Consider the following 25,258-nt stretch of genomic DNA (forward strand, 5'->3'; position numbering starts at 1 on the left):
TTTAACATCATGTCACTAATTATATATATCAATAATTTATCTATTTTGTTTTTTTCTTTTTGAAAGCTTAGATCACCTAAGAGTATCCAAAAATCATTCTTGATAATGGAATATTGGAATCCTAAATAGTCCTAACCATGTGACATACATGCTAAGCATGTGCTATGTTGAAATTGAAAAAACATGAATTTTGTAAAAATAAAAGGGCATGATGATGATATAGCTAGAAGGAATCAAAAGAAAGCAGCGGTAGATCCATATCCATATCCTGGGAATCCCATGTTATTGAAGCGATGGTGGCGATTCGTATAGTTGTGAAGCATGGGTGGTTGATGCACAAGGTTGGGATTGGGAAAGGAAGAAGCCCCTGGAAAAAGGAAAAGCTGATGAGTAGGGTTTGGAATACTCTGAAGCATAGCCCTATCAACAAGGCATGCTACGCGCTTCTTGAGCTCCTCCAACGCTACCTTGTACTGCTCCAATTGGGCCCTAGTCATCTCCTCAATCGGGGAGGCCCACCAAAGTTGGGCCCGTATGGCTTTCTTCAAATGGGCCAAGTCCTCGCCACGCACATTGGCAATGCGGTGGGCCTCAATGAAGTGCATGGTGCTTGAGTTTGGCAGTGGGCCTGGCGCCAGATACCGATCTATCACCACATCCACGTTCGGATGGCCGAAGGAGAAGACCTTCTCCCCAGGAGAGAACACAATCAGTGCCACGTCAGCGCCACACAGAATGCAAAGTTCACTCGCTTTCTTGAATAGCCCACTGCGACCCTTCGAAAATGTCACTTGGAGGTTCGTCTCATTGCTCATTTTCTTCATCTCCATCTTTTGCCGCCCACCACTTTTTTTTGTCTTTGAATTTGACATGCTTCAATAACAACTCAATTAGCCTATGGACAATGTTATAACATAAACCACCTATAAAAGTGGCACAGTGAAGGACTCAATTTATAGCACACTTTGAGTCAATCAATGCGCCACTGTTATCTGTTGACACTCAAACATGTACCACCATTTTCCTTGCATTCATGTGCTTTCTGGATTCAAAGATTCTGGAAATCCCATTTGCATAACTTGATATTTTCCAACTCTCATTAATAATATTAATTTTAGTTTTAGCTATACCAACCAAACTAGTGAATTTTCTGGCTTAAAATTATTTCAGTTTAACCAGTGATTTGAATTTGAACTTTCGGTTTGCAATTTCATTAAATATTTATAGAGTCAATTTTTTTCTTTACAATGGTCCTACATTGTTCAAGAATAATAATCTGTAATAAAAGATACATTTAACCTCTACACACATTAAAAAAAACATAAAATAGATAAATTTTAGAATAAAGACGTACATAAAAAATTGAAAGTGAAACAAATTAAAATTTTCTCACCAATATATATAACTATTTTATATTTAATTTGTTCGTATAAGTTTTCTCATAAAAACTAAAACTTCTTGTTCTTCTCCTATATAAATGTTTACTTATTGAAAGAATGTCTTTTTTATTATTTTGGAAAAAAAAGTTTCAAAAAACAAGAATTAGTTAAAAAGGTATTCGTAATATAGTAAATCGAATGTGATACGATTAATTAATATTTCATCAATAAAAAGAATACAACATTTAAAGAAAATGTGTCGGATATAAAAAGAAAATATTAGTTATTCCAACAACAAAAATCTTAAAATCATGTGAACAATTTTTTTAATATATCTATATATATATATATAGAAAGTCAAAATACGTTAACATCACACAAAATCTTATAAATAACATATTATAATTTATATAAATAAAAATAATTTTAAAAAAATAAAAAAATAAAAAAAAAATCTCTTCATCTACCAAAATTATCTCCAAGAAATTTGTTTGCAATGGGTAATGGATTCTTAAACTCTGACAGCCTCCACAATCTTATTATACGAACTCTTATCTTTCAGTCAATTCTCTCGTCGCAATGTCTTTTAGTAATGTAAACCTCTAAATCATGTCCTTTAAAATGAAGATGAAAAGTAAAAAGGATAAAAAATTTAATAATATCTTCACTAATCATTTTTTTTTGTGAAGATTAAAATTTCAAACATAAGTAAAAACAAAAACTACACTATCCAACAATGAAATTTATAAATGTTATAATTTATGGAAGAAAAAAAAACTCTTCATCCACCAAAATCATCTCCAAGAAATTTGTTTGCAATGAATTCTTAAACTCTGACAGTCTATATAATCTTATTATACGAACTCTTATCTTCCAGTCAATTATCCCTGCTACAATGTCCTTTAGTAATGTAAATCTCTTAGTCATGTCCTTTAAAAAGAAGATGAAAGTAAAAATGATAAAACTTTTAATAATGTGTTCACTATACATCAACATTAAAATAACAAACCTTTAAAATTAAAACTTTATACAAGCTTACCTAAAAATGATTTTCCAATGATTGATAGAGAAACTGTGAATCCTCATATTAGAAGTACAAAAGTACCCAAATCATAAAGTGGACAATGTATATATGGAGAGAGTATTTTTAGAAATAGGGAGTATGATGAAACTAGACAATCAGAATGAAATTTTGAAAAGAAAAATGCTTTAAAAAAATTATAGGATAGTTGAAATCAATTGGCATTGAAAAGCTGCAACTAATACATAGGAAATAGATATTCATAATTGTTTCTCTGAGTGGAAGACAAAATGCAAGCAATTTGATGAAAAACGTATGAAGTAGAGAGGAAGAGAAAAAAATTTTCTTTTATATAAAGCAAAGAGAAAGAGGAAGGATTTTTCTTATGTTCAGAATTTATTAAAATAAAAAAATAAAATTCAAAATAATTATGATAAGATAAAATTACATAAGTACACTTATTTTGAGCGAGAAAAAAAGAATCACAGACTTCTTTCTTTTTATTATAATAAGGATAAAGATACAATCTTGAGTCATTAGATGATTTTTTGTTACTAGTAATTATGTTGTATAGTGTAGAGACTATTGACAGGTTGTTACACTTCATATCTCTTTATATATTTTATTTAAATTTAAATGTAAAGATAGTTATAATTTTGTGCATAAAAAAGTATGCTTTATTTTTTACTTTGATAGTTCCATTGAGGTGAAAAGCCACATTGTATATATTAGAAGTGACGATTGGGAGAGTTAGGGAGTAACTTAATAATAATTAATTATTAAATTAATATAATAAATAAAAGTTACTAAATTGTCCTATACCAGTAAAAAAATATATATAAAATAATTCGATAAAAAGGATAAAAAAAAAACATAGCAAAATGTGTATACAAAAACATTATATCAATTTTATCTATTGTTATAAATTAAATATATGAACCATTAGTTTGCCTCGAAAGTATTTTTAAAAAAAAAATTTCGATAAAAGAATTTATAGATATTTTTTAACTTTTAATCTAATTCAATTTTTTAAATGAATCTAAGAATTTCCGAACCCCTAAAACTAAATCGTATTTAAATGAAAATTACATATTTTGAGATGACAGAGGTGAAAGAAAAATATTTTATAACACAATTAAAATTAATAACCAAAATAATGATTTTAAATTTCAAGAGAATGAAAACCAAAAAAAAAATGTTTTGCAAATACAAAAGTTAAAAGACACTCATTTTATGCATTAAAAACATTGAAGCCAAAAAGTTAACTCCGATATATATATATATATATATATATATATATATATATATATATATATATCAATACTTTATTTATTTATTTAAAATTTAATTATAATTTATAATTTAGCAATACTTATAAATTTTATTTATAAAAAATAAATATTAATCTATTCACTGCACATACTCAAATAATATAATTTTCAAAATCAGTAGTTAATTTCACATACTACAAAATTTTAAGGGGAATTTAATTGACTACTGTCATGTTAGAGAATATATTGACTTTTTTATAATTTCAAGATCCAAATTATATATGTATAGTTTGCGTTCCAGCGAAAAAAAATAGGGGGGAATGTTACACAAACAATTAACATTCATTTTATCACGGGTAAATTGTTTTTTGTCTCTAATTTTTGAAATTCAATTTTAATTCCCCAAAAAATTGAGATACTGTTTAGTGCCTCTAAGTCTAATTTAAGAATACACCACTTTTACTTTTCAGCAATGTAGATAACGTTTAAAGGGTGAAAACAGTGGTGGCAATATATGAAATCTGAAATTGGATTACTAACACATGCTTGTATAGTTATCCGATTGCTTAATATCATTAAGAGTTAATCACTTATACACTGTCAGTATAAAAAAATTTTACACTAATAACTAATTATATTTTTTAGAGCAATTTCAATGGGAGTTGTTTGTCCCATGAAACAACTCAATCCTTGATTTCTTGTCATTAGAGGACTCTGACGTGATAACATGAGTTGCTTGAAGAAGAGAGAGAGTTGTTTCTTCAAGCAACCGTTCCTTATAAGATTTCAAGCAGATTTTATTGAATATATTTTGGAACATTTCAGAGGTAATAATGATGAAAATTAATTTCGTATAATATTTCTGTATTTACTATTACTTTATTTTATTTTTAATATCTACTTATTGTGTATTTTTTCTCATAATTTATTTTCTTTCGTTGTAATGCAATTATCCTTTTTGATAAAAAATTAAATTTGGTTCATAATGATTAAAAAAAATTTCTAAAAGTTAAATTTCTTAAAATTTCTTACCATTGGAGTAAATTTGTGTTTGAATTACTTAATGTTGACATAGCACACTAGAGACCACTTATTTCATTTTTCAATGCATGAAGCAACTCAAATGAGTTGCTTCCATTAGAGATGCCCTTAATTGTGCCATATCACTATAAATGCATTTACTTTTAATAATGACATGACACAATTAAGAGATATAATTAGTTATCAGTGAAAAAAAATTTTACACTGACAGTATATAGATAATTAACTCTATTAATAACGTCCAAATTTAAGAACATTTTATCTTTGAGTTAAGTGTAAAGCTTTTTTACACTGACAACTAATTATATCTTTTAATTATGTCATATCACTATTAAAAATAAATGTGTTAATATGACTTAACACAATTAAAAGATATAATTAGTTGTCAGTGTAAAAAAATTTACACCGACAGTGTATAGGTGATTAACTCTTTATCCTTTTACCCAGTAAAATAAAATAAAGAAAAAATCTGAAAAGAGACTATTTAAGCTATATTCGGAAATTCGCGAACGCAATTTAAATTTAAATCTCAGTAGTTATTTAGAATCAGCAAAAAAATGCATTAATTTGGATAAACATACAAAACTTAAATAAAGACATTTTCGCTCATTATTAAGAGAGATCAAGACACAGCCATATTTTCAACCTTTTCCAACATTTGGTGGCTTCATTGCATTCCATAGCAGTTTGCATAAATTTTTTAGAAAGCCAACCAGCTAAAATACCCTGCTCAATGGGTCTACTAACTTGGTCTAATTTAGGTAGTATGTTTCTTCTTACACTTGCTCTGCACTAGGCTAAGTAGAAAATCTGTAAATACGTGCTCATATTCTGGCATTTTCCCATACCCTGCAGTGAGTAAACCGTAGAGGTTTAGATTTCATGTAATCCAATCATTAACATGTCATTTAAAAATAACACAGACAAACATGTCATATTTAAGCACTAACACAATCATAGACTAATGGGACGTGCTTAAATGCAAAGAGTTATACTTGCCAGGAAAGTAGTTGATGTCGATGACATAAAACACATCCTTTGTTCCATATTCCCGAATCATATCTATGTTGAACAAGCGGAGTCCCTAGAGACGGTGGTGCAATTTAGTTTTAGTATATCATCAGAAAATGAAAAATGACTGCGAAAGGAAGTAAAAAAGAAATGATATAATACCAATCTATGACGGAGCTCCCTTGCAAGCCTCTCCAACAATGGCCATGGTGGATGTTCTGTAACAAAAGTGTCACAGTAGAAATGAATGAGCCAGTATATATGACTTAATGGTCTCAAACATTCAGAAGGCCTTTTGTAAAACCTTAACGGGGGTCCTAAATCCTAACCATGTGGGACAGAAAAGATAAAACAATAGACACAACTAATCACACCTTTGACATTAGCCAAAAAATTACAAGAAAAAACAATAGTATTCCTTTTGAGAAAATGTTCCATCTTTTGGTGGTTGTGGACAAAGGGGAGTTTCCTAAGTCTCACCAGCAATATTAGGATCTAGATCAGCATCATCCGCAGAAGCTGCTGCACATGAAACTCTTGGGAAACGGAATACACCAGCAACTTTTGATAGCTCACGCTTACTGATATTAGGAAGAGAAAAACGCCTCACAACCTTTATGGCTTCCCCGACAATATAAATCTTAAAGAGAAGACCACCTGTATTGTCAAACCCCAACCCAAAATAGAAATTGAAAAAAAGGGAAACTAAGAGATTAGATAACAATGTAAATTGAAAACAAAAAAATCATGGTGTGTAGGTCAGTTCACAAACCATGATTGACAAACTCTTGTAGAACCAGTGGAGGTTCAAGCTCTGAGAGAGAGAACTCGTCGTAAGCAAGAAATAGTTCGTGTGACTTGGCACTGCCATCCACAACTAGTGGTTTTGCAACTGAAAAATACGGGGAAAAAATTGTAACATTTTTAAGATACACATGAGAGATGACAACCATTAGTCAACTAACTATATACAAGGTGTGTTTGTTTTATCATTTCAAAACCATTCAACGGAGTTTTTCCACTTTCCAAAGCAAAAACATAGAAGCAAGAGGGAGGATGAATTGACATTCAGTTGAATGGAACGTAGAAACAAACACATACAATCTTCAGTTTGTAAAAATAACACTAAAACAGAATATCCAATAGATACAAACAAGTTCTTTAAAGTCCATTCAAATATTCCAAATCATTTTCATTCAACACCCATCATTCATCAATGCAGCGGTTGACTGAATGCATGTCAACCACATGTTTAAAAAAGTAAGTTATAACCAGATCCATCCCAAGAATAATGACCAGGAAAAGAACATTAAACACATATACATACCTAATGGCAACTTCATCCCTGCTTTAGTGACTTCATAAGGGATAGTAGAGGGGTCTTTATCTTTTGTGATAACTAGCTGACGTGGAATGCCAACCTTGCCTGAAAAGGCAACTGTAGTTAATACATAAACATGGATACTAGTATCGCAGAAACCTAGTTTACAATACATGAAATACAGATTCAAGTTGAAAAGACAAAAACTTCTTACACTCCAAAAATAAAAAAATAAAAAATAAAAACTAAAAAGTAGTACGTCAATACAAGAGCAAGACGTATGCTGCATTGCTGATAATTCTAGCACTTCTCATTAAAGATTCATGTACTATCCTGAAACTTTCGGATGACAGTTTAATTGTGATATTCTAGTAAATTGAAGTAAACAAGTTACCATGACAGTCAGATAAGTTCAGATCCGCCACATCTTGCAGCATGGATTGGCGATTGTGTAAATGTTGGATTGCATCGGGAGGATCAAGGACAGTTACCTCTGGATGTTTTTGCCTATAATCCTTCAGAATTAAAAAGGGGAAAATAAAGGTCCAATTAGCCCCATCAAAATACAAAGTTTAAAGACTATTTAGAAAATGAATTAATCACCAATTACATATCATCACTTAGCTATGAACTGGTAGCAGAAAAAGACCAATATAGTAATTTATCATCTCATTAAACTGGCGTGCAAACCTTTTTAGGAGACAAAAGAAACAAAAGATAAAACTTTTATATGAAATGGATGCATTTGGTGTGTAGAATAATTGGCTTCTTAACTAGAAGAAAATTGACTTCCATGCCATACTACTGTAATAGTCACTATCAAAAGTATTAAAATACAACATTTGAGAAACAGAGAACCAAATAATAGAGAAAAATAATAATTTGTTCTTTGGCCAACAAACTCCAGCCATACCTAACCAAATTATTCAGATTAATCACAAAAGTAAATCCTCACTTGTTTGAAAACTTGGGGACCGATTTCAACTATCTGATCATGATTCATGATGAGGAGAGCATGAACTCTGCAAATTATGTCAGACAATAATAAGCTTTAAAGAATCCAGAAGATTTGGTGGTCCAGTCCATCACCGCCATTTCATGCTTAATTTCCAGACTAATGATACTAACGATTTTCATGCAATCAGCAATGCCATGAATGCATGTCAAAAAATAATAAAGCAATGAAAGATTGCTATCACAATGTGAGAGTAGTGTTGGAGTTCACAAACCTCAATAATTTCACTCCATTCCTCCCCTGACAACTGGAAATTAAAAAAAAACAATACAGTCAGATAATATATAATATAGAGAAGAGGGAAACAGAAGTGCATCTTAAAAAGCCAATAGCCTGTTATTGAAACACAAATTCAGCAAAACCATAAATGAAATCTCAAAAATAAAAAGAAAGTCGCGTATGTAGAACTTTGAACATCAATAATGATAAAAGGCTGAAAGAAATGCCACGGACCTTATGCAAGATGATATCAAAAGGACCTTGTTCTGGAAGTGGCTTGTTTACATCAACAGCAACAAAGTATATTCCCTTGTTCCTGCATTATACATAATTTTTACACATCACTATTGAAAGTGCTAAGATAGTAGCAAAAGAGTTGACGACCAGGTTTTTTTCAGATATACTGCCAGCAAAATATGTTACATACTAATAATACATGCACCATACATATCCAAGCAAGATTAAATGGTCAAGATAAACTCCAATCACACCCTTAAAATCTCACTTATAGTGAGTTAGGATAAACCCAAGAAGTAATTCTACTCCCCAAAATCATGGTATGACACCATGAAAAAGAAGAAACAACTATTTGCTGCTTTGCCTTCACCATGAAAAAATAATTATCTGTTTCTCACCATGAAGCCAATTCAAAAACACTATTGACACATCGCCCATATATAATAAGGATAGACTAGTTTACACCAGTATAGAGACTAACAATATTGAACCATTAAATAGGTTTATATGGAATGTGGGATTTTTATTGACCGAATCATTGGATTATAACTACCTATTTTGGGAAAAACCTTGCGAAAATTGAACAAAAAATAGAATATAATCAAATTGATTTCATTTTCAGATATTCAGAAAGTATTTATCAGGCTAATCTTAAAAGTAAATCAATGATTGATCAATAATATTACATCAATGTAAACTTCTTAAAAAAATCTGCATGATAGAAACTTTCTATTATGAGAAATGATCTGTTTATACAGGTGTAAGCCAAAATTACTCTTACACCATTACATAAATTTTTACAGGATTATTTTATCAAGAAGATCATCCACTAATTAGTTAGTACTTCACTGATATATGACAAGATTAACACTCTTTTAAAATATATGAAAATAATAATCATTAAAATATATTTTTAGTGTTTAAATTTTACAGAACTCGGGTATTGAATAATATACACAAACTATATTTCTTGTAATTCAGTTACCCAGTTGGCAGCAGTCTTTTCAGTGAACAGACAACAGATTAGAACATTTGTGGACAATAATGTAAATTTAACATTCCAGAGAATCAAGCAATGTGAATTAATTTAAATTAAGAATACAAAACCAGTAGGAAGATTTGACCTTGGGGTTGTCCATGTGGACAAATCCAAAGGAAAGTAGGGCATAAATGTTGGAATATTCTCATTTAAAATAGAATTGAGAAAAGACCATGAAATATGAGATACGTATAAACAAAATTGGCAAGTTTAAAATGAATTTAGAAATAACCAAAAAAAAGAAAGAAATAAAGAAGAAGAAAAAAACATAGTTGCCCGGGTTCGAGTGACGAAAGTGATAGCCATTAGGCATGGTGCAAAAATTGCTCCACCATTACATACTACACAGACAAAGACACGACGTGTGGCTGTGAACCCCACCACCGCAACCAAAAGCCGCTTTAACGCCAAACACGAAAGAAGTAAAAAGATAAAAACAAAAAAAAAAAATGAAACAAAATTTTTTTTTTAAAAAAGTTATTTTTCTTGAGGAAATGGAAAAGAAGAATGAATACGCATGCAGGTGAATACCGTGCAAGGGCGGTGAAAGTTGGCTGCATAAAGCTCTTTTTTTTCTTGGACGTTAAGGCGTAGCCAACGACCACTTTGTGCGGCGAAGAGGTGGTGGTGGTTGGCGCTTGTTTCTCGTCTTCTGGTTCTTCTTCTCCGCTTGAGATTTCCCCGTTGAGCCTCATGGTGGATTCAAAGATCAAATCTTTAGGCCTTGTCTGTTTGAAATTTGGAAACGGAATTTGCGAATCGCGCAAGAGGGGAAGAGAGAAATGTGGGAAGAGGAATATTGAGTTTGCAGAAGAAGAGGATTGGGTTTGGGTGTAATTATGAAGGAAGAAATGAGTGGAATGAGAAGAATTTATAAGAATAGAATAGAGTGGTGTGATGGTGCCAAGCCAAGCCAAGGTTGTTGAAATCAAACTCTGCTCTTATCCTTTTCTCATTTTTACCCTTTTTTGTCTGTCAGCTTTATTTACTTCTTCATTTGTTGCTTTGCCAATTGCCACCTCCTCACTGCAAGTCAAGCCAATATTTCCTAATTATTCATAATAAATTCTTTTACGCTAACATATAACCTAATCTTAAGTCTTAACTATTCGGATTAACTATATCTTAATTCTATATTCCTATTTATTTTAAATCATTTTTTTACTCGTATGTCAAAGGTTAACTTTTCAAAATCATTATTTCATCTCATTAATTATAATAAGATTGATATAATTATGTGCATAACTAAAAGTATATGAATTAACATAAAATCTAGATGCTCTTAATAAAATACGTAGATTATAAGTTGTTGAAAACAGTTTTACGTAACACGAAAATAATTGGATTGACATTTTTTTAAAATTTAATTAATATGTGCTTACAATTTAAATATTTTTTATATTGATATTCAATCAAAGATTATATGCATAATAATTATAATTATAAATTTACTCTAATAATTTATATTCTGCAATGTCTGTACTAAAAAAATAAATTCTGCAAACATATTTTTACAATTTATAATTATATATATATATATGTTCATCTCGTTTATAATTATCATCATACAAATATAGTGTTAAACTAATATTATTGGGTGTACTAATACTATGACTAACATCTACTTGTTTGTATTTAGTTAAACATTATCGAATCATTGAATATAATAATGTTAAGCTTTAGTTTTATTAAATACTCAAAAGGAAAAAATATCTATAAAGTACTAAGTTAAAATGATTTTGAAACATATTTTGAGTCAAAATATGCATTTCATAAGCATATTGCATATTTTAAATTGTTAGCAATGATGAATTAATTATCTTATAGTGTATTTATTAATAATTTGTATGAATCTCATATAGTTGTGTGATTTATTTGTGTGTGACGTGAATGAAATTAAATGTCTATTCCCATAAATATTTTTAAATCTAGATACTAGGGATCTCATGATAATATTTAAGTATATTTTCTATTTATTATCCATAATAATATAAATATTAGTAACCTTAATAATTAGTTCAAATTAATATATGTATAAGAACAAAGTCTTTCATGGGCATGATGAAATTGTCATGACTGTGATTGACTTAAGAGTCCCTATATGAATTGAAATAGCTATTGAGATCTTCATAAAAGTTGTAGCCTTAGATATTAACTTTCCAATAACTTTGGAATCACCTAAAAATGAGGTCAAGAACTCAAGTTATGACATTTTCGGTAAGTAAAGGTAAAGTTGTCAACATTAGTCTAAAATGGTGCAATTTTTATAATTTTTAGTATAGTATATGATGGAAATAAAACTTAAGGTCTTCATAAGAGTTATAGATGATTTTATTCTCTTTCATATGAGATAAGAATGAGCCTAATAAGAGTAGTATAAGTTTTTGTGTGATATTTTTATGTGGAAGTTGTCGTTATACAATAGTTAATTTTGATAAATTGTATGTTGACACATGTTGTATGATGGATGAAATCAATGAACATGAATAAAATACTTGTGCCTATTTCATGTTGTATGATGTATGGTGATAATGATAAACATGTATGCTATACTTGCATAGTTGAAATTGGTGATAAACATTTTATGTGTTATGTATGATATTGGGGTGTTATTCTTGTATGGTTGAACTCTTGATAAGCATTTGGTATGCTAAGTATGTTGGTATGACTTGATCTCTATATACATTGATATGGGGTAACGTATATAAATGATTTATGTTAAGGTATGATGCCGAGAATATTGTAGGCAATAAAGTATGTTGATTGACTTAGGACCAGAGGAGAATATATTGTTTTGAAAGTTGAAGATTCCATATAAGGAATCTTGTTATGACACTCTAGGAAGCCAATTGTTAAAAAAATCCTCCTTGAGTAGGTGTAAAACTCTTAGAGTGAATTTTGTTGATTCTCCTCTAAGTCCTTAGTGTAAAATAAAGCACGAGGTTAAGAGCTACAACCCTTAACTAATTGCTATAAAGGTTGTGTGGTTCCTTAATGATAGTTAGTAGGCTAACTACATATATAATTTGGTAATGCATATCAAAATCATGGTATGTCTATACCCAATTATATTACTCTTGACAATGAAACTATCTTTTCATAGTGTAAATGGAAACACCTAAGAAATAAGAAGTAGGGATTGATATCTTATTTTAGTTAAGGACCCAAAAAACACGTATGGCATGAAAGCGATCAGTGTTGATTCAATAGGATTAAGCTACTTAGACTGCTCAAGTGTATTTGGAAAATCCCTATTACTTTGTGTATTTCTTTCAAATAGGTTGATTTGGTGATTGTTATATGTCATGATGTGTTTATAAATGGTTTACATGTAAGTGTTGATGGAAGCATAAATATTCTCTCTCTATACTTGTATTCATTTGAAATCTAACTTACTTTTACATATTTTTCATGTGATTTGGACTGCAGTGGTCATATTTTTCATGTTAGCAAAGCATGGTTAGTAGGACTTGGGCTTGTGGAGCTGTTGTGGACCATTTTGTTGGCAATGTAGTCAAATGCTACCTTTAGATGGTATATATAGTTGCATTCGACCAACCCTTGAGATTTTATATTAGATGATTATACATATACTCTATATAATTAGAGTTATTTTTAGTTGTTTATATTTGTATATATATTATAACATGCATATCTAGGTATTTCGAGTATAAATCCTCAAGTATGATATAGTTTTACTACTACTAATTGTGATCCATAAGTGTAGTGATCATAGTGAATCAATACATTAAATTTAAATTTATATATCTTTATATTATAAATATTAATAAATTATTTCTATACATTAATATTTATATATCTTTATATTATAAATATTAATCAATGTTTTTATTATCATTTTAAATATATTTCTTATATATCTTTTTTATTCTAGATAATTTGAATTTTAAGATTATTTTAATCTTAATAAGTCTAATTTTTTAATTGAATTTATGAAATTTTAATTTCATATTGTTAAGAGTTAGTTATCAGGACTAATATCCTATTATTTATTCTCTCATTATTATGATGTAATTTCCTGTTTTACATTGTAATCTTTTTCTTTAAATCATATTGATTGCCTCACACAAATTGTGGTGAGATTTATCACATCTTACATGGTATCAGGTTACGGTTCCAAACCCTTGTGTCGTCATCTGCCACCACGGTCGTGCATTCTCCCCCAACCGTGCGATCGTCCAATTCTATTTGCGGTCCTCTCTCATGGCTGACGATACCACTCCTCCGTCTCTGCCGTTTGCTACCTTGGTTCACATGATCACCATTCGGATCACATCTTACACATATATTATGTATTAAAATTTATGTATTTTGACTTAAATAATTTATTATAATATTCTCTTGTTTATTTAAAAGCCTTTTGTCTTTAAGTGATATTTTCAAAAAAAATTCATTGTTATTATTATTACTATAATAACAATATATCGTTATATGCAATTTTTATTATTCATGTCATTTTATATAAAATTAAGTTTTTTTATTGGTATAATCATTGAATTGTAAATTTATAATTAACTATGTATTACCTTATTTGTTTGTGTGAAATTTTGTCAAAATTTTTATATTTGTATTCAAAATTTTAAAATTAATTATGAGAAAATAAAATTTTAAAATATTATGTCTACAATACTTATATTGTAGGTTAGAAGTTTGTTCGTTTTTTTTACACCATAAATTGGAAGGTTATTCTTATGTATACTAAAAAAAAATGTTTTATTAGATTTTAATATTTCAAAGAATATTCTTTTTAAAACTTAAAATAGTTTACATAAAATAGAATTGACAAGTGTCATGTAAAACTTTTCTTATTCCCATCCCTCCATCATGGGACTTCTTAATTATGAAAATGTGATTTTTCTTAGAATAAAACATAATTAAAACTATTGTTATGTGATTTTTTAATAATCGTGAGAATAAATATTTCACCATCATAATTCTAGAAATAGAGAAAGATAGCAAAAAAAAAAAAAAAAGCGTCCTTATGATATTAATATTTAGACGTTCTTGGACACCCCTCCAGGTATATGCGGCCATGCGGGATTTGCTGTTTAGCTGGTATCATGGGAAATTGAGTAAGTCGTTCCTGCGTTTTAGTTTCCTTTTCTTCTTCTTTTTTGCTTTTTATCTCTTGTAACAATAAATATAGAGAGAGACATTAGGTTACCTATTTAATTTGAGTTAAATAGGATTATTATAGCATAAATACTTTTTAACTACTAAAATTTAAGATCATTAACCAAGTAAAAACAACTCATACCTCTGTGGTCAATGTTAACTTTTCACATGCAAGCAATAAGAATATTTGCAGAATAGTCTCGGAATATGCTTAAAGTTAGAGCAGGTAAATGCGTGATTTGGGGGCCAAACTCTTCATTACCACCCCAATTTGACATTCAACGGGAAATTGGGCCTTATAAAACCCTCTCCTAAATATGTGTGCTTATTAAGTTCAACATCAAGTCAATTCATTGACATTGATTTCCTTTTTTTAATTTGTTTTATTTTAGGATTTCTTAAAAAATCCAAGTTAGACTTAAAACCAACCAACGTTTGTAGATAATATTGGGTAACTTAGGACAAAACTAGAGATTTGCAATCTTCTTGATCTTGTATATGCTCTCAAATATTGTAGCTAGTTTGAGCTAAGAGATGTCTGACCCACTGACATTAATTTCCTTCCCTTTCCTCTTGAAAGAGACATAATAATCTAATATTTTTCTATATATATATACTCAGTTTTAGTCTTCTAGAGACATATATGCATGGTAAAATAGGTTCATATTATAAACACTGTTGTTCTTTTTGAATGAAAGATAGAAGCAGCAACGTGATCCATATTCGTCACATGCTCCAAATTATCCTATTTATCAGTTGACTTAATATAGCATCTGTTTTTTTCTTCAAATTCCGTCATCCACTTTCTTTTCATGATTCAAATTTTAGAATATAGTATTATACGAAACTGTTGCATGGCATGTGACATCAGTGATATATATAATTAACTCTGGCTTTTGGATGAGCTTAAATCCCTCGTGACCTTACATGAGTCCAAGGAGCAGCACAGTTGAAAACATTTTTGGAACCTGCTCTTCCTAGTCGTACACCCTTGTCGTTTGTCTTGGTTGAGATGCGATGAATCATCGCTCAGAATAATATTAAGTAATTGGGGCATTGGATTCTATTTACCCCCCAAATTATCCACATAAACTTCTGCAGAATTCTATCTTCAATTATGAGAAAAACAAGTATTATATAGTTTTTTTTTCAATTAACAAAATGAAACAAAATTAATTTGAGTAAACGAATTTGAAATCTCCGAAAGTTTGGTATGCATGAAGTGTAAGTAGTTTGGCTAAATGACTAGTTTCGTGAAATTGCAAATAATCATGGCTGCGTGATGAAATGGGTTTTGAAGTGACGAAAAAGAATATTCACCTCACTTCTTATATCACAATTTATATTGATTTTAATGCCTTTCATCGTAACGATACTTATGGCTAATTTTTTTTTTTTTTTTAGTTTGTATTAAGATACTTCGTGGTTATAGTCAGAAATTAAAATTTTCGATGCAGAGATACACTCAATAATCAAGCAGCGCTATATGTTAAAGACATATGTCCTGATATTTTAACACTATCAATACAGAAAATTATTAGAATCTTTGAAATATAGATTCTCAAACTTTTATATAACCTTTCTTTTGTAGTGAGATTTTTCTTTAGAGAAAAGAAAATCAAGATTTTACTCTCTCTACCTTTTACTCTCTTTTTTACTCTCAATCTTTTGTGATAACTAAAGTTTGAAAAAATATTTTCTTTTATCAAGAAACTTTATTTTATATTTGTAAATATTTATAATCTTTTAAAATTATTATCTCCATCAAATAACAATTATACTTAGAAACTATTCTATTTAATTCAATTATAATTTTATTCTTAATTCTTAATTATTTATTTGTTAATCTTTTAATAAACTACCTGACATGAGACTTTAAAACCTTATATAAAAAAACTCAATTATTTATTGACTATATTAGAATTTGTGTTATAACAAATAATTTGATGAATATAATGACAAATATAAGAGTGACTAAGACAACACCGGCATATTCATAATAGAAAGTTTTTTAAGAAAGTAACACTAAGATCGTTACTTCTCAAAAAATATAGTTTGAAACTGCATGTTGCTAATCCAAAACATAGGTAGATAGATAGCATTTTTATCTGCTAAAAGGTCTTTGAAGAATTTAGGCCACAACTGTCTTCACACAAGACATTGGATGCTACAAGACAAAAAGTAAAAAAACAAAGTCGGTACGCAAATTAATTTTCTTAACTATAATATGATTCTCATGTATAATTTGTGCTTAATTATAATTCATGTCGATGTGTATTTGTTGATGTCACATATGGCACTGTCTTTTTGTAAATAGAAATAAAACTTGACAATGTCAACAGTTTGGTTTGTGAAATTAAAGCTTCATTCTCTATATATCGTACGTAACAATTCTTTACTAAATTGCATATGATAGTAGTATCTTATTCACATGTGTTGGTATGTATCAATATCTATATGTATATATAAAAAAATCTATCTAACACGTAGGAGCAAGACTTCCTTAGAAGGGTACTGCAGTATAATATATATATATATATATATATATATATATATATATATATATATTCATTATTTTGGCTTGTCGTTTATCATGTGGCCAAGTTGGGGGACCTTTGCTGAAAGTTCAAATGCTTGGAGAATGGAGATGCTCACTGTTGCTAACCACACCCACTTCGTGCACCAGACTCACATGCTGCTGCTATCTTTTCTTAAAATAAATAAAAATCCAACACAATATAAGGAGTTGCAACCACTCATCCATATTGTTTAATAGATTGAACTAAACTTTCTTAATTCACGTGCTGTTATGTGTTCTAATATATTACTTTTAATAATGTCTGGCGTGGTGGAAAGGTAGTATTTTTTAAAATTTTAAAATTGTTATTTTAATTTATAAAATATATAATTTTGAGTAATGATTACGAATAATTCACAAAATTTTTAAGTTTTGAAAAAATTCTTTATACCCCATTGATATTTGACAATAAAGAAAAAACTTAATAAGAGTAGTGAGATTTAATTAGTTGTACTATTCTTGCGAAAAATAAAACAAAACATGAATGGTTGAAACAATATTGACAAAATATTTTGAATGTTAATATTTTTCTTAAAACAATTAAAAAATAATGCTAAACTTTATATTTACAAAAAGAATCATTTTTTATACAGGTCAGACTAAACTTTTATTCAAAGAAATTTTTGAAATAACTAAAAATTTATAAGAAATGTTTTAATTCTAAAATTTCTAAATATAAAAATAACAATGAAGATAACAACATACATTTAATAAAATCGACAATAATTTATTAAAATGTACAATTAATATTAGATTCAGCGAAAATTATAAATTTAAATTGTAGAGACCGCTTGTCTGGTTGGATAGTATATGCTGTATTCGTTTCAGTACTATCAGAGGGGCACACGACATTGAGCAGAAACCTCGTGTTTTGCTTCATACAAGAAAATAACTGACAACTTCTTTCCTTTTAGTTGGGCTGTTCATCCACCGGCCCAGTTTGATAAATTCTACATTTTTTAGTGCCACGTATATTTTCTTTTTAATAATTTTTAATAGTTAACCTTACACGTGAAAAACACAATTAAGTTATGTGTTTGTCAGAAAACACAGAAAAATTATAATAAATTAAACTAAAATAATTTCTAGAATTTTTAAAACTATATATTTATTATTCCATATTTAATTATTTATATGAACTTTATAAATTTTAAATTTTATTTTTGATACAAAGTGAAAACTTGGAGCCATCCTGTGTTTTTACTTTTTATTTTATTTATTTATTAAGAAAATTTAAATAATATAAATTAATTTAAAATATTTAACATAATTTTTTTAAAATTGTAATAAATTTTTATTTTGATGAATAAAAATTAAAATCATTTAAATTACATATATATATATATATATATATATATATATTAAAATCCCATATTTAATTTAAAAACTTATAAAGACACTAATTAACGCGGCGTACAATAATATTACTATGCGACAAATAATGAAAACATAAAGAACCTGCTATTCCTGGTCAGGACCACCTCGTGCTTAAATAAAAAAAACATTTATATATTTTATTCGATGTTTAATACTATTTAAAAATGGATATTAAATAATTTTATGTCCTTACGTAAAAAATGTAGAAAAAAAAAGGAATTACTATGGTACCCTAAAAAATAGAGGAGTTTTAATATATTTTTCTATGTAAATTTATAAAAGATTTAAAAAAAATTAATTTAATTATAAAATAAATAATCCAAATTATACTTATAAAATAAAAGTAAGATAAAATTATAGAGATTAAAATTATAAGATTTCAATAATATTATAAAATATTAAAAAAAATAGAAAATTAATAAATAGTAGAAATAAAAAGTTATTAAAATTACAATATAGAAATTCAAAAATTTAAGATAAAAAGACAAAAAAAATATACTTAAAAAATTATTAAAATTAAAATATAGAAATTCAAAAATTTTAAGTAAAAAAATAAAAATATAGTTAAAAAATTATTAAAATTAAACTATTTAAATATATAATAATATTATTATAAATAAATTAGAATATATAAAATAAAAATAAAATGACTAAATAATTTAAAATTTGAAAGAATAAAATATCATAAGTATTATTTAAATAAATTACTAAAAATATAAAATATAAAACTGTACCGGTACCTTCTTAAATAAGATGGGTACCATAGAATTTCTCAAAAAAAAAAAAAAAAAAAAAATACCCATTTGTCTTCCATTAAATATAAATATTGTGTTTCAGGCTTTGGGTAAACTACCCCTTCCGCAGCCAAAATCCAAGTCCGAACATTGGCGGAGTTCACAACAAAACCCTTAAAACCCCACATCGAAATCGTGGTAAAGTTCAAATCTTCGGTACCACATTTCCAACAAGAAGGCGATGGTTTTGAAGTCAATGGTTGCTTCAGCGAGCGATCTAAGTGTGGTGAGTGTTGCAGGGAACCCTCCCCTCCATTTCAACAATCGGGTTTTCGGCGGTGGCCAAGTCACTAGCCTCGGTTTTCGTTTCAACAGAGAGAAATGGAAAGGAAACGAAAGGTTCAACTTGAAGGTTCGTGCAGCGGTGGAAGTGGGTGTGGAGGGGTCAAATAAGGGAGAGGCTTTGGAGGGTGCTTTTGGGTTGGACGTGGTTTCCGAGGGAGATTTAACGGTGAAGGGGTTTGCAGGGTTGAGGAAGACCAAGCTCGTTTGCACTATTGGCCCTGCTTGCAGCTCATTGGAGGATCTCGAGCACTTGGCCTTGGGAGGCATGAGCGTTGCCAGGCTCAACATGTGCCATGGCACTAGGGAGTGGCACCGTGACGTCATTAGGAAGATCAAGAAGCTGAATGAGGAGAAAGGGTTCTCTGTTTCTCTGATGATTGACACTGAGGGTAGTCAGGTTCATGTTGTTGATCATGGAGCTCCTTCCTCGGTTAAAGTAGAGGTAATGCCTTATGTTTCTGTTATTGTCGAAGTCTTGTGCTAGCTAGTCCTGTGTGATCACACTTATTGGAGTTAGCTGTAAGGGTGGGCTCACTTGGCTGTAGGCACCGGTAAGATCAAAACTTAGTGAGTTATCCATGTATTAACATCAATTAGTATGTTAGTTGGTTTAATCAGTTCAGTTAGGTAAAAAAGTTAAACACACAATTTAGTACTTTTGGTCCTGTATATAATAGCTTACTAAAATCTAAATTATGTTGCCGATTCTCAATTTTGTCCTGTATATAAAATCTTATTAAATCTTATATGTGAAAGCGTTGTTGGATTGGTCCTTGCCATCATGAAGCCGTATCTAACTGTTTATGCATTCTTAATTTGGTCCCGTTAATATTTAGACCAAATTAAGAATGCGCAATTCGTTTGAGATGACGGTGTCATGACGGCATGGATCAATACCATTAACATTTATACATATAGGGACCGGTTTAATAAGCTTTTATGTATTGGACCGTATTATTGGGACCAAATTAAGAATGTGCCACAGGCACAAGGGTCCAATTAAAAATGTATTACATATATAGGGACCATATTAAGGATAGGTTATGGGGTTAATGATCAACATAATACCATTAGAGATGGCGTCAAGACAACCAAATTAGTAACATTTGCTCTTATAGAGACTGGTTAAATAAGTTTTTACCTATAAGGACTAAATTGAGAATATGTGACACTGACAGGTATAGAGGCTAAACTGTGTTTTTAGCCAACAAAATTATGTTTAAATACCCATTGGGTCCCTTTAATTTCATAAACTGTACATTTTTATTCTTACAGTTAAAACATTCAATTTTTGTGCCTATATGTACCATTTTTGTTTCCTATTAGTCTCTGTCGTCTATTTGCTACAAAGACTAGAAGGTAACAAAAATATATAGGGACTTAAATTGAATGTTTTTAACTATAATGACTAAAAAGTAAAGTTCATAAAATTAAAGGGACCAAATGAATATTTAAACAAAAAATTAACAACCTGAAATAAATCATTTGGGTTCCATGCACCAAGACCTAATAACCAAACCAATCTCATAAAGTCTACAATTTTAAAATCTGAACCAATCCTAATTTTCTCCTTGGGTTTGGTTCTGGTGGTTCAGGTTGACCCAGACCCATGGTCACCCCTAGTTAGCTGAATTGGATTTGGAACCATGCACGATTGAAAGTTGTGTATTTTTTGTTTCAATCTCAGGAAGGTTCGATTTGGCAATTTACTGCTGAGCATTTTGAGGGTTCTCGCCCATTCACTGTTCAAACAAACAACAGAGGTTTTTCTGAAGGTGATAACGTTGTTTTACTAAATGAGTGAAGAGTCAACCTTTTTTTTTTTGTAATGTATTTATCTCTTGACAGCTTGATGTGTTATGCATTAGTGAATACTGAATTTAGTTAATGGTTGTCAGGTATTGAAGTGGGTGATGAACTTGTTATTGATGGTGGAATGGCATGCTTTGAAGTCACTGAAAAGACTGGTAATGATTTGCATTGTAAGTGCATAGATGCTGGTCTTTTCCTGCCTGGAGCGAAATTTAGTTTCTGGAGAGAGGGAAAGCTTGTAAGGGGGAAAAACAAGCTTCCTACTCTATCAACTAAGGTATACATATTGCAGCTTTTTCTTCCCCCAAGCTCATTTAATGGAGATCATGAATAATAAATTTAGAGTTTTGCAAGTACTTTATATAACTTAATTTCTGGAAGCATCCTCCTTAAGCAAAGTAGCTAACAATGCCAATTGTTGCCAGAAATAATGTTTGGTATTTTTTTTTTTAATTTATAAATATGATGAAATAACACAATGCCTCAAGAATTCATGCTCTTGTATTTGTCGATATATGGATGAATAGCTTAATATATTATTCCTTCCATAGTCCCATGTTTTGCTCCTTGGAACATTCAGAATCAGGAAGTTTGTCTGATGTTCCTTTAACTAACATAAATGCAATAAGTTTGTTAAATTCTCCTCAGACAAAGCTATATTTCTACAAGTTTCAGTGGCAGTGTAGTGAGCATACAGAGAAGCTACGTTCTTCAGAATTGAATTTATCGTATTCTCAATTTACTAAGACTGATAATGATTTTTTTTTCTTTTCTGCACGAACCTTTTTTTTCATATTCATTGAATAATATCAATGAATTGAGTATATTTCCCTTATATTTTTTCATTCTGAATTCATATTGTATTTATCCACAGGATTGGGCTGACATTGATTTTGGTATAGCTGAGGGAGTCGATTTTTTTGCCTTATCCTTTGTCAATCACGCTGATTCTGTAAAGGATCTAAAGAAGTACCTCTCTACGAAGTCAACCAAGTAAGGAAGCACAAGTTCACAAAAGAACCATTTATATGGTTTTTTAAGTTTTAACAATAGAATGTAATCTTTAACTCCTCTGAAAAGATGTTGGTATAATTTTTAGTTTCGGTTTTCAGCTTCCTCTCTGTCATTGTTGTCCGAGAATACTGATGTTAACCACATATTATATGATTGTTTCAGATCCATTAAAGTTTTGGCAAAGATAGAAAGTTTAGAATCCCTTCATAAACTAGAGGAAATAGTGCGAGCTTCTGATGGAATCATGGTGGCTCGAGGTGACCTAGGGGTCGAAATACCACTTGAACAGATTCCTACAGTCCAAGAGGATATAATTTACGTATGCAGACAACTAAACAAGCCAGTAATTGTTGCTTCTCAGCTCCTTGAGTCAATGGTTGAGTATCCAACACCAACACGCGCTGAGGTAAAATCAACTCATACATCCAGGATGATTATTATCAACTTGATTGAGAAGAAATGTTACTAGGAAACTACAACAGAATTCCCATCTATGATGACCTGGTTCCAGTTTCCTTATTGGATTGCTGAACTTACTTCTTACGAATATTTGCTTTTATGCAATAGGTAGCAGATGTTTCTGAGGCAGTTCGGCAGTATGCTGATGCTTTGATGTTGTCTGGTGAGTCTGCTATTGGATCATATGGACGCAAAGCTTTGGCAGTCTTGGATATGACTAGCAGTAGAATGGAATCATGGAGTCGGGAGGAAAACAGACAAAGTCTTCTCAACCACCATCAACTTGGAGCATCATTGCCCGAATGCATCACTGAGCAAATATGCAATTGTGCTGTTGATATGGGTACTTCTTGTTTTTCTTACAACTTGTGATTAATCATGGTTGAAACTTTTATTTTTAAGAGAGAAAAATAAAAAGAAAAAAATGAAATAAACTCTTCTATAAATTAAAATTAGCTTAAGCATAATTTAATTTGTAAAGGTCCTTTCTATTAGTTTTTCTATAATCTTATTTTTAACTTATACATTGATTTTAGCTTATAAATTTTTTTTATTTCAATTCATTTTTTTTTTCTAGAATAACTTCTAAAGAAATTTATATAAACAAGCATATATGAGTGATGCCATTATGAATTCTCTGCATAGTAGCAGGAGTGTAATCATAAAATTTACCAATTGGTGCAGCCAACAACCTTGGTGTGGATGCCATCTTTGTGTACACAAAGCATGGACACATGGCATCACTTCTATCGCGCAACCGCCCGAATCCTCCTATCTTTGCTTTCACCAATGATGAGAGTACTCGCATGGCTCTGAATTTGCAATGGGGTGTTGTACCCCTTCTTGTTGATTTGTCAGATGATGCTGAATCTAACATCTCAAAGTCTGTCCAACTTATGAAATCTAAAGGATTGATCAGCCAAGGGGATGTTGTTCTAGTTGTCTCAGATGTTGCTCCCACACGCTCCACTCCTACGGCTTTCCAGTCAATTCAGGTGAAGACTGTTATCTAAAACGCAAGGTTGCAAAAATTTGAATGACACGTGTCTCTGTATTTTCTAAGCTTGGGATAGGGCAAGTAATATTGTATTGTGGATTTCTTGTCCTTATGTAAAACAACAAAGTTTATAAATACTCATTTGTAGAACTCTAGCAAGTTCTGAAACCCATTTCAAAAGATGCTTGTGAATTACACTTCGTGAATTACCCATTATAAGTCACTGCTTCAGTTGCATTAATACTCCTTTTGATCTTTTTTTTATTTTTTTAATGACACTTCATTATCTAATTTTTTTGAATTAATTTAGTTGATAGTATTAAATTTGTCCCAAATTATATTTTATCCCAACATTATTCTTAATATAAATTTTTTTATCAACTACTTATTGAATTAAGAGAAATAATTTAATTTAATATTTTTAGATTTTATAAAAAAAAACAGATAATATTATTAATTTGTGTTTAATAAAAAGACCGTACGATTATATCGTAATTATACTTGATTTATCAACTTTGATTGATTACGATATGGAGTGGCTTGCCTTGAGCACCAACAAAGTACTACAGTAGCAAGCTTCTCAGAATCTCAGCTTACACGCAAATCTAATTCTCAGTTTCGTCTTTCCATGATATTCTTAGGAAAGGGGTTTCTCCTGGATATTGAATTTCATCGTGAATAAATAAATTTATAAATTTTACAAAATTTGAAAGCCACTTAAAGTAAATAAAAATAAAATAACATATATATATATATATATATATATATATTATATACATACATATTTTAAATTGAAGTTTAATAATTTTTTTAAAATGTTAATAGTTAAAAAAATAACCTTTTGTTATAATTTAAACCGTTCATGTTAAAATATAGAATGTATTTTATATATTTAAAGATATCTTTACAATACAAATTTTAAATTACAATTTATACATTTAAAATTTAGTTTATTATAAACTTTATCTATAAAAAGTAAACATTATTATATGCAACTAACATATTAAAATAATATTATATTTTTAGAGTTAATTATTTATACACTATTAATATAAAAAAAAATTATATTAGTAATTAATTATATTTCTTATATTATTATAAATATATTTATTTTATTTTTAATAGTGATATGACATAATCAAGTGATATAATTGATTGAATGTAAAAATAACTTTACGTGATTAAGTCATATTCTATTCTTGGTAAAGTTGATAGACATGTTTGTACATTTTGCCCGAAAAAAGACAAAGTG

General features: G+C 29.6%; 3 protein-coding genes across 5 annotated transcripts; 1 reads left to right on the forward strand and 2 right to left on the reverse strand.

The window, feature by feature from the left end:
* LOC109813414 (agamous-like MADS-box protein AGL62) lies at positions 1-944 on the reverse strand. The gene has a single exon (XM_020377601.3). The coding sequence runs from the start codon at positions 870-872 to the stop codon at positions 234-236; it is 639 nt and encodes a 212-aa protein (XP_020233190.1). The 5' UTR covers positions 873-944; the 3' UTR covers positions 1-233.
* A 4,283-nt stretch (positions 945-5,227) lies between these two features.
* Positions 5,228-10,497, reverse strand: LOC109817019 (inositol-tetrakisphosphate 1-kinase 4). 3 transcript variants are annotated; one of them, XM_020382225.3, is made up of 10 exons: positions 10,086-10,497; positions 8,513-8,594; positions 8,274-8,306; positions 7,439-7,559; positions 7,051-7,149; positions 6,496-6,615; positions 6,204-6,380; positions 5,886-5,941; positions 5,708-5,796; positions 5,228-5,561 (listed from the first exon to the last, which is right to left on the reverse strand). In XM_020382225.3, the coding sequence occupies exons 1-10, from the start codon at positions 10,247-10,249 to the stop codon at positions 5,537-5,539; spliced, it is 966 nt and encodes a 321-aa protein (XP_020237814.2). In that variant the 5' UTR covers positions 10,250-10,497; the 3' UTR covers positions 5,228-5,536. The 3 variants fall into 3 exon arrangements, with proteins under 3 accessions (XP_020237814.2, XP_020237806.2, XP_020237822.1); XM_020382217.3 differs by having other exon boundaries at positions 5,712-5,796; positions 10,086-10,493; XM_020382233.3 differs by lacking the exon at positions 10,086-10,497 and adding an exon at positions 8,000-8,066 and having other exon boundaries at positions 5,712-5,796; positions 8,513-8,600.
* Positions 10,498-19,477: 8,980 nt separating this feature from the next.
* Positions 19,478-24,247, forward strand: LOC109795043 (pyruvate kinase isozyme A, chloroplastic). The gene is made up of 7 exons (XM_020354449.3): positions 19,478-20,166; positions 21,412-21,499; positions 21,623-21,813; positions 22,411-22,529; positions 22,713-22,956; positions 23,118-23,352; positions 23,694-24,247. The coding sequence occupies exons 1-7, from the start codon at positions 19,621-19,623 to the stop codon at positions 24,020-24,022; spliced, it is 1,752 nt and encodes a 583-aa protein (XP_020210038.1). The 5' UTR covers positions 19,478-19,620; the 3' UTR covers positions 24,023-24,247.
* The last annotated feature ends 1,011 nt before the right edge of the window (positions 24,248-25,258 follow it).

The sequence above is a fragment of the Cajanus cajan genome, chromosome 7 (assembly GCF_000230855.2).
Source record: "Cajanus cajan strain Asha chromosome 7, NIPB_CcT2T_4, whole genome shotgun sequence".
NCBI classification, from domain to species: Eukaryota; Viridiplantae; Streptophyta; class Magnoliopsida; order Fabales; family Fabaceae; genus Cajanus; species Cajanus cajan.

Excerpts from the sequence above, each read along its gene's own strand:
- LOC109813414 (XM_020377601.3), bottom strand. The coding sequence starts at position 872 with ATGTCAAATTCAAAGACAAAAAAAAGTGGTGGGCGGCAAAAGATGGAG.
- LOC109817019 (XM_020382217.3), bottom strand. The coding sequence starts at position 10,249 with ATGAGGCTCAACGGGGAAATCTCAAGCGGAGAAGAAGAACCAGAAGAC. Across the intron at positions 8,307-8,512 it reads TTGATATCATCTTGCATAAG|TTGTCAGGGGAGGAATGGAG; the intron begins GTCCGTGGCATT and ends TTTAATTTCCAG. Across the intron at positions 5,942-6,203 it reads TCTAGATCCTAATATTGCTG|AACATCCACCATGGCCATTG; the intron begins GTGAGACTTAGG and ends CTTTTGTTACAG.
- LOC109795043 (XM_020354449.3), top strand. The coding sequence starts at position 19,621 with ATGGTTTTGAAGTCAATGGTTGCTTCAGCGAGCGATCTAAGTGTGGTG. Across the intron at positions 20,167-21,411 it reads CTTCCTCGGTTAAAGTAGAG|GAAGGTTCGATTTGGCAATT; the intron begins GTAATGCCTTAT and ends TTTCAATCTCAG. Across the intron at positions 21,814-22,410 it reads TTCCTACTCTATCAACTAAG|GATTGGGCTGACATTGATTT; the intron begins GTATACATATTG and ends ATTTATCCACAG.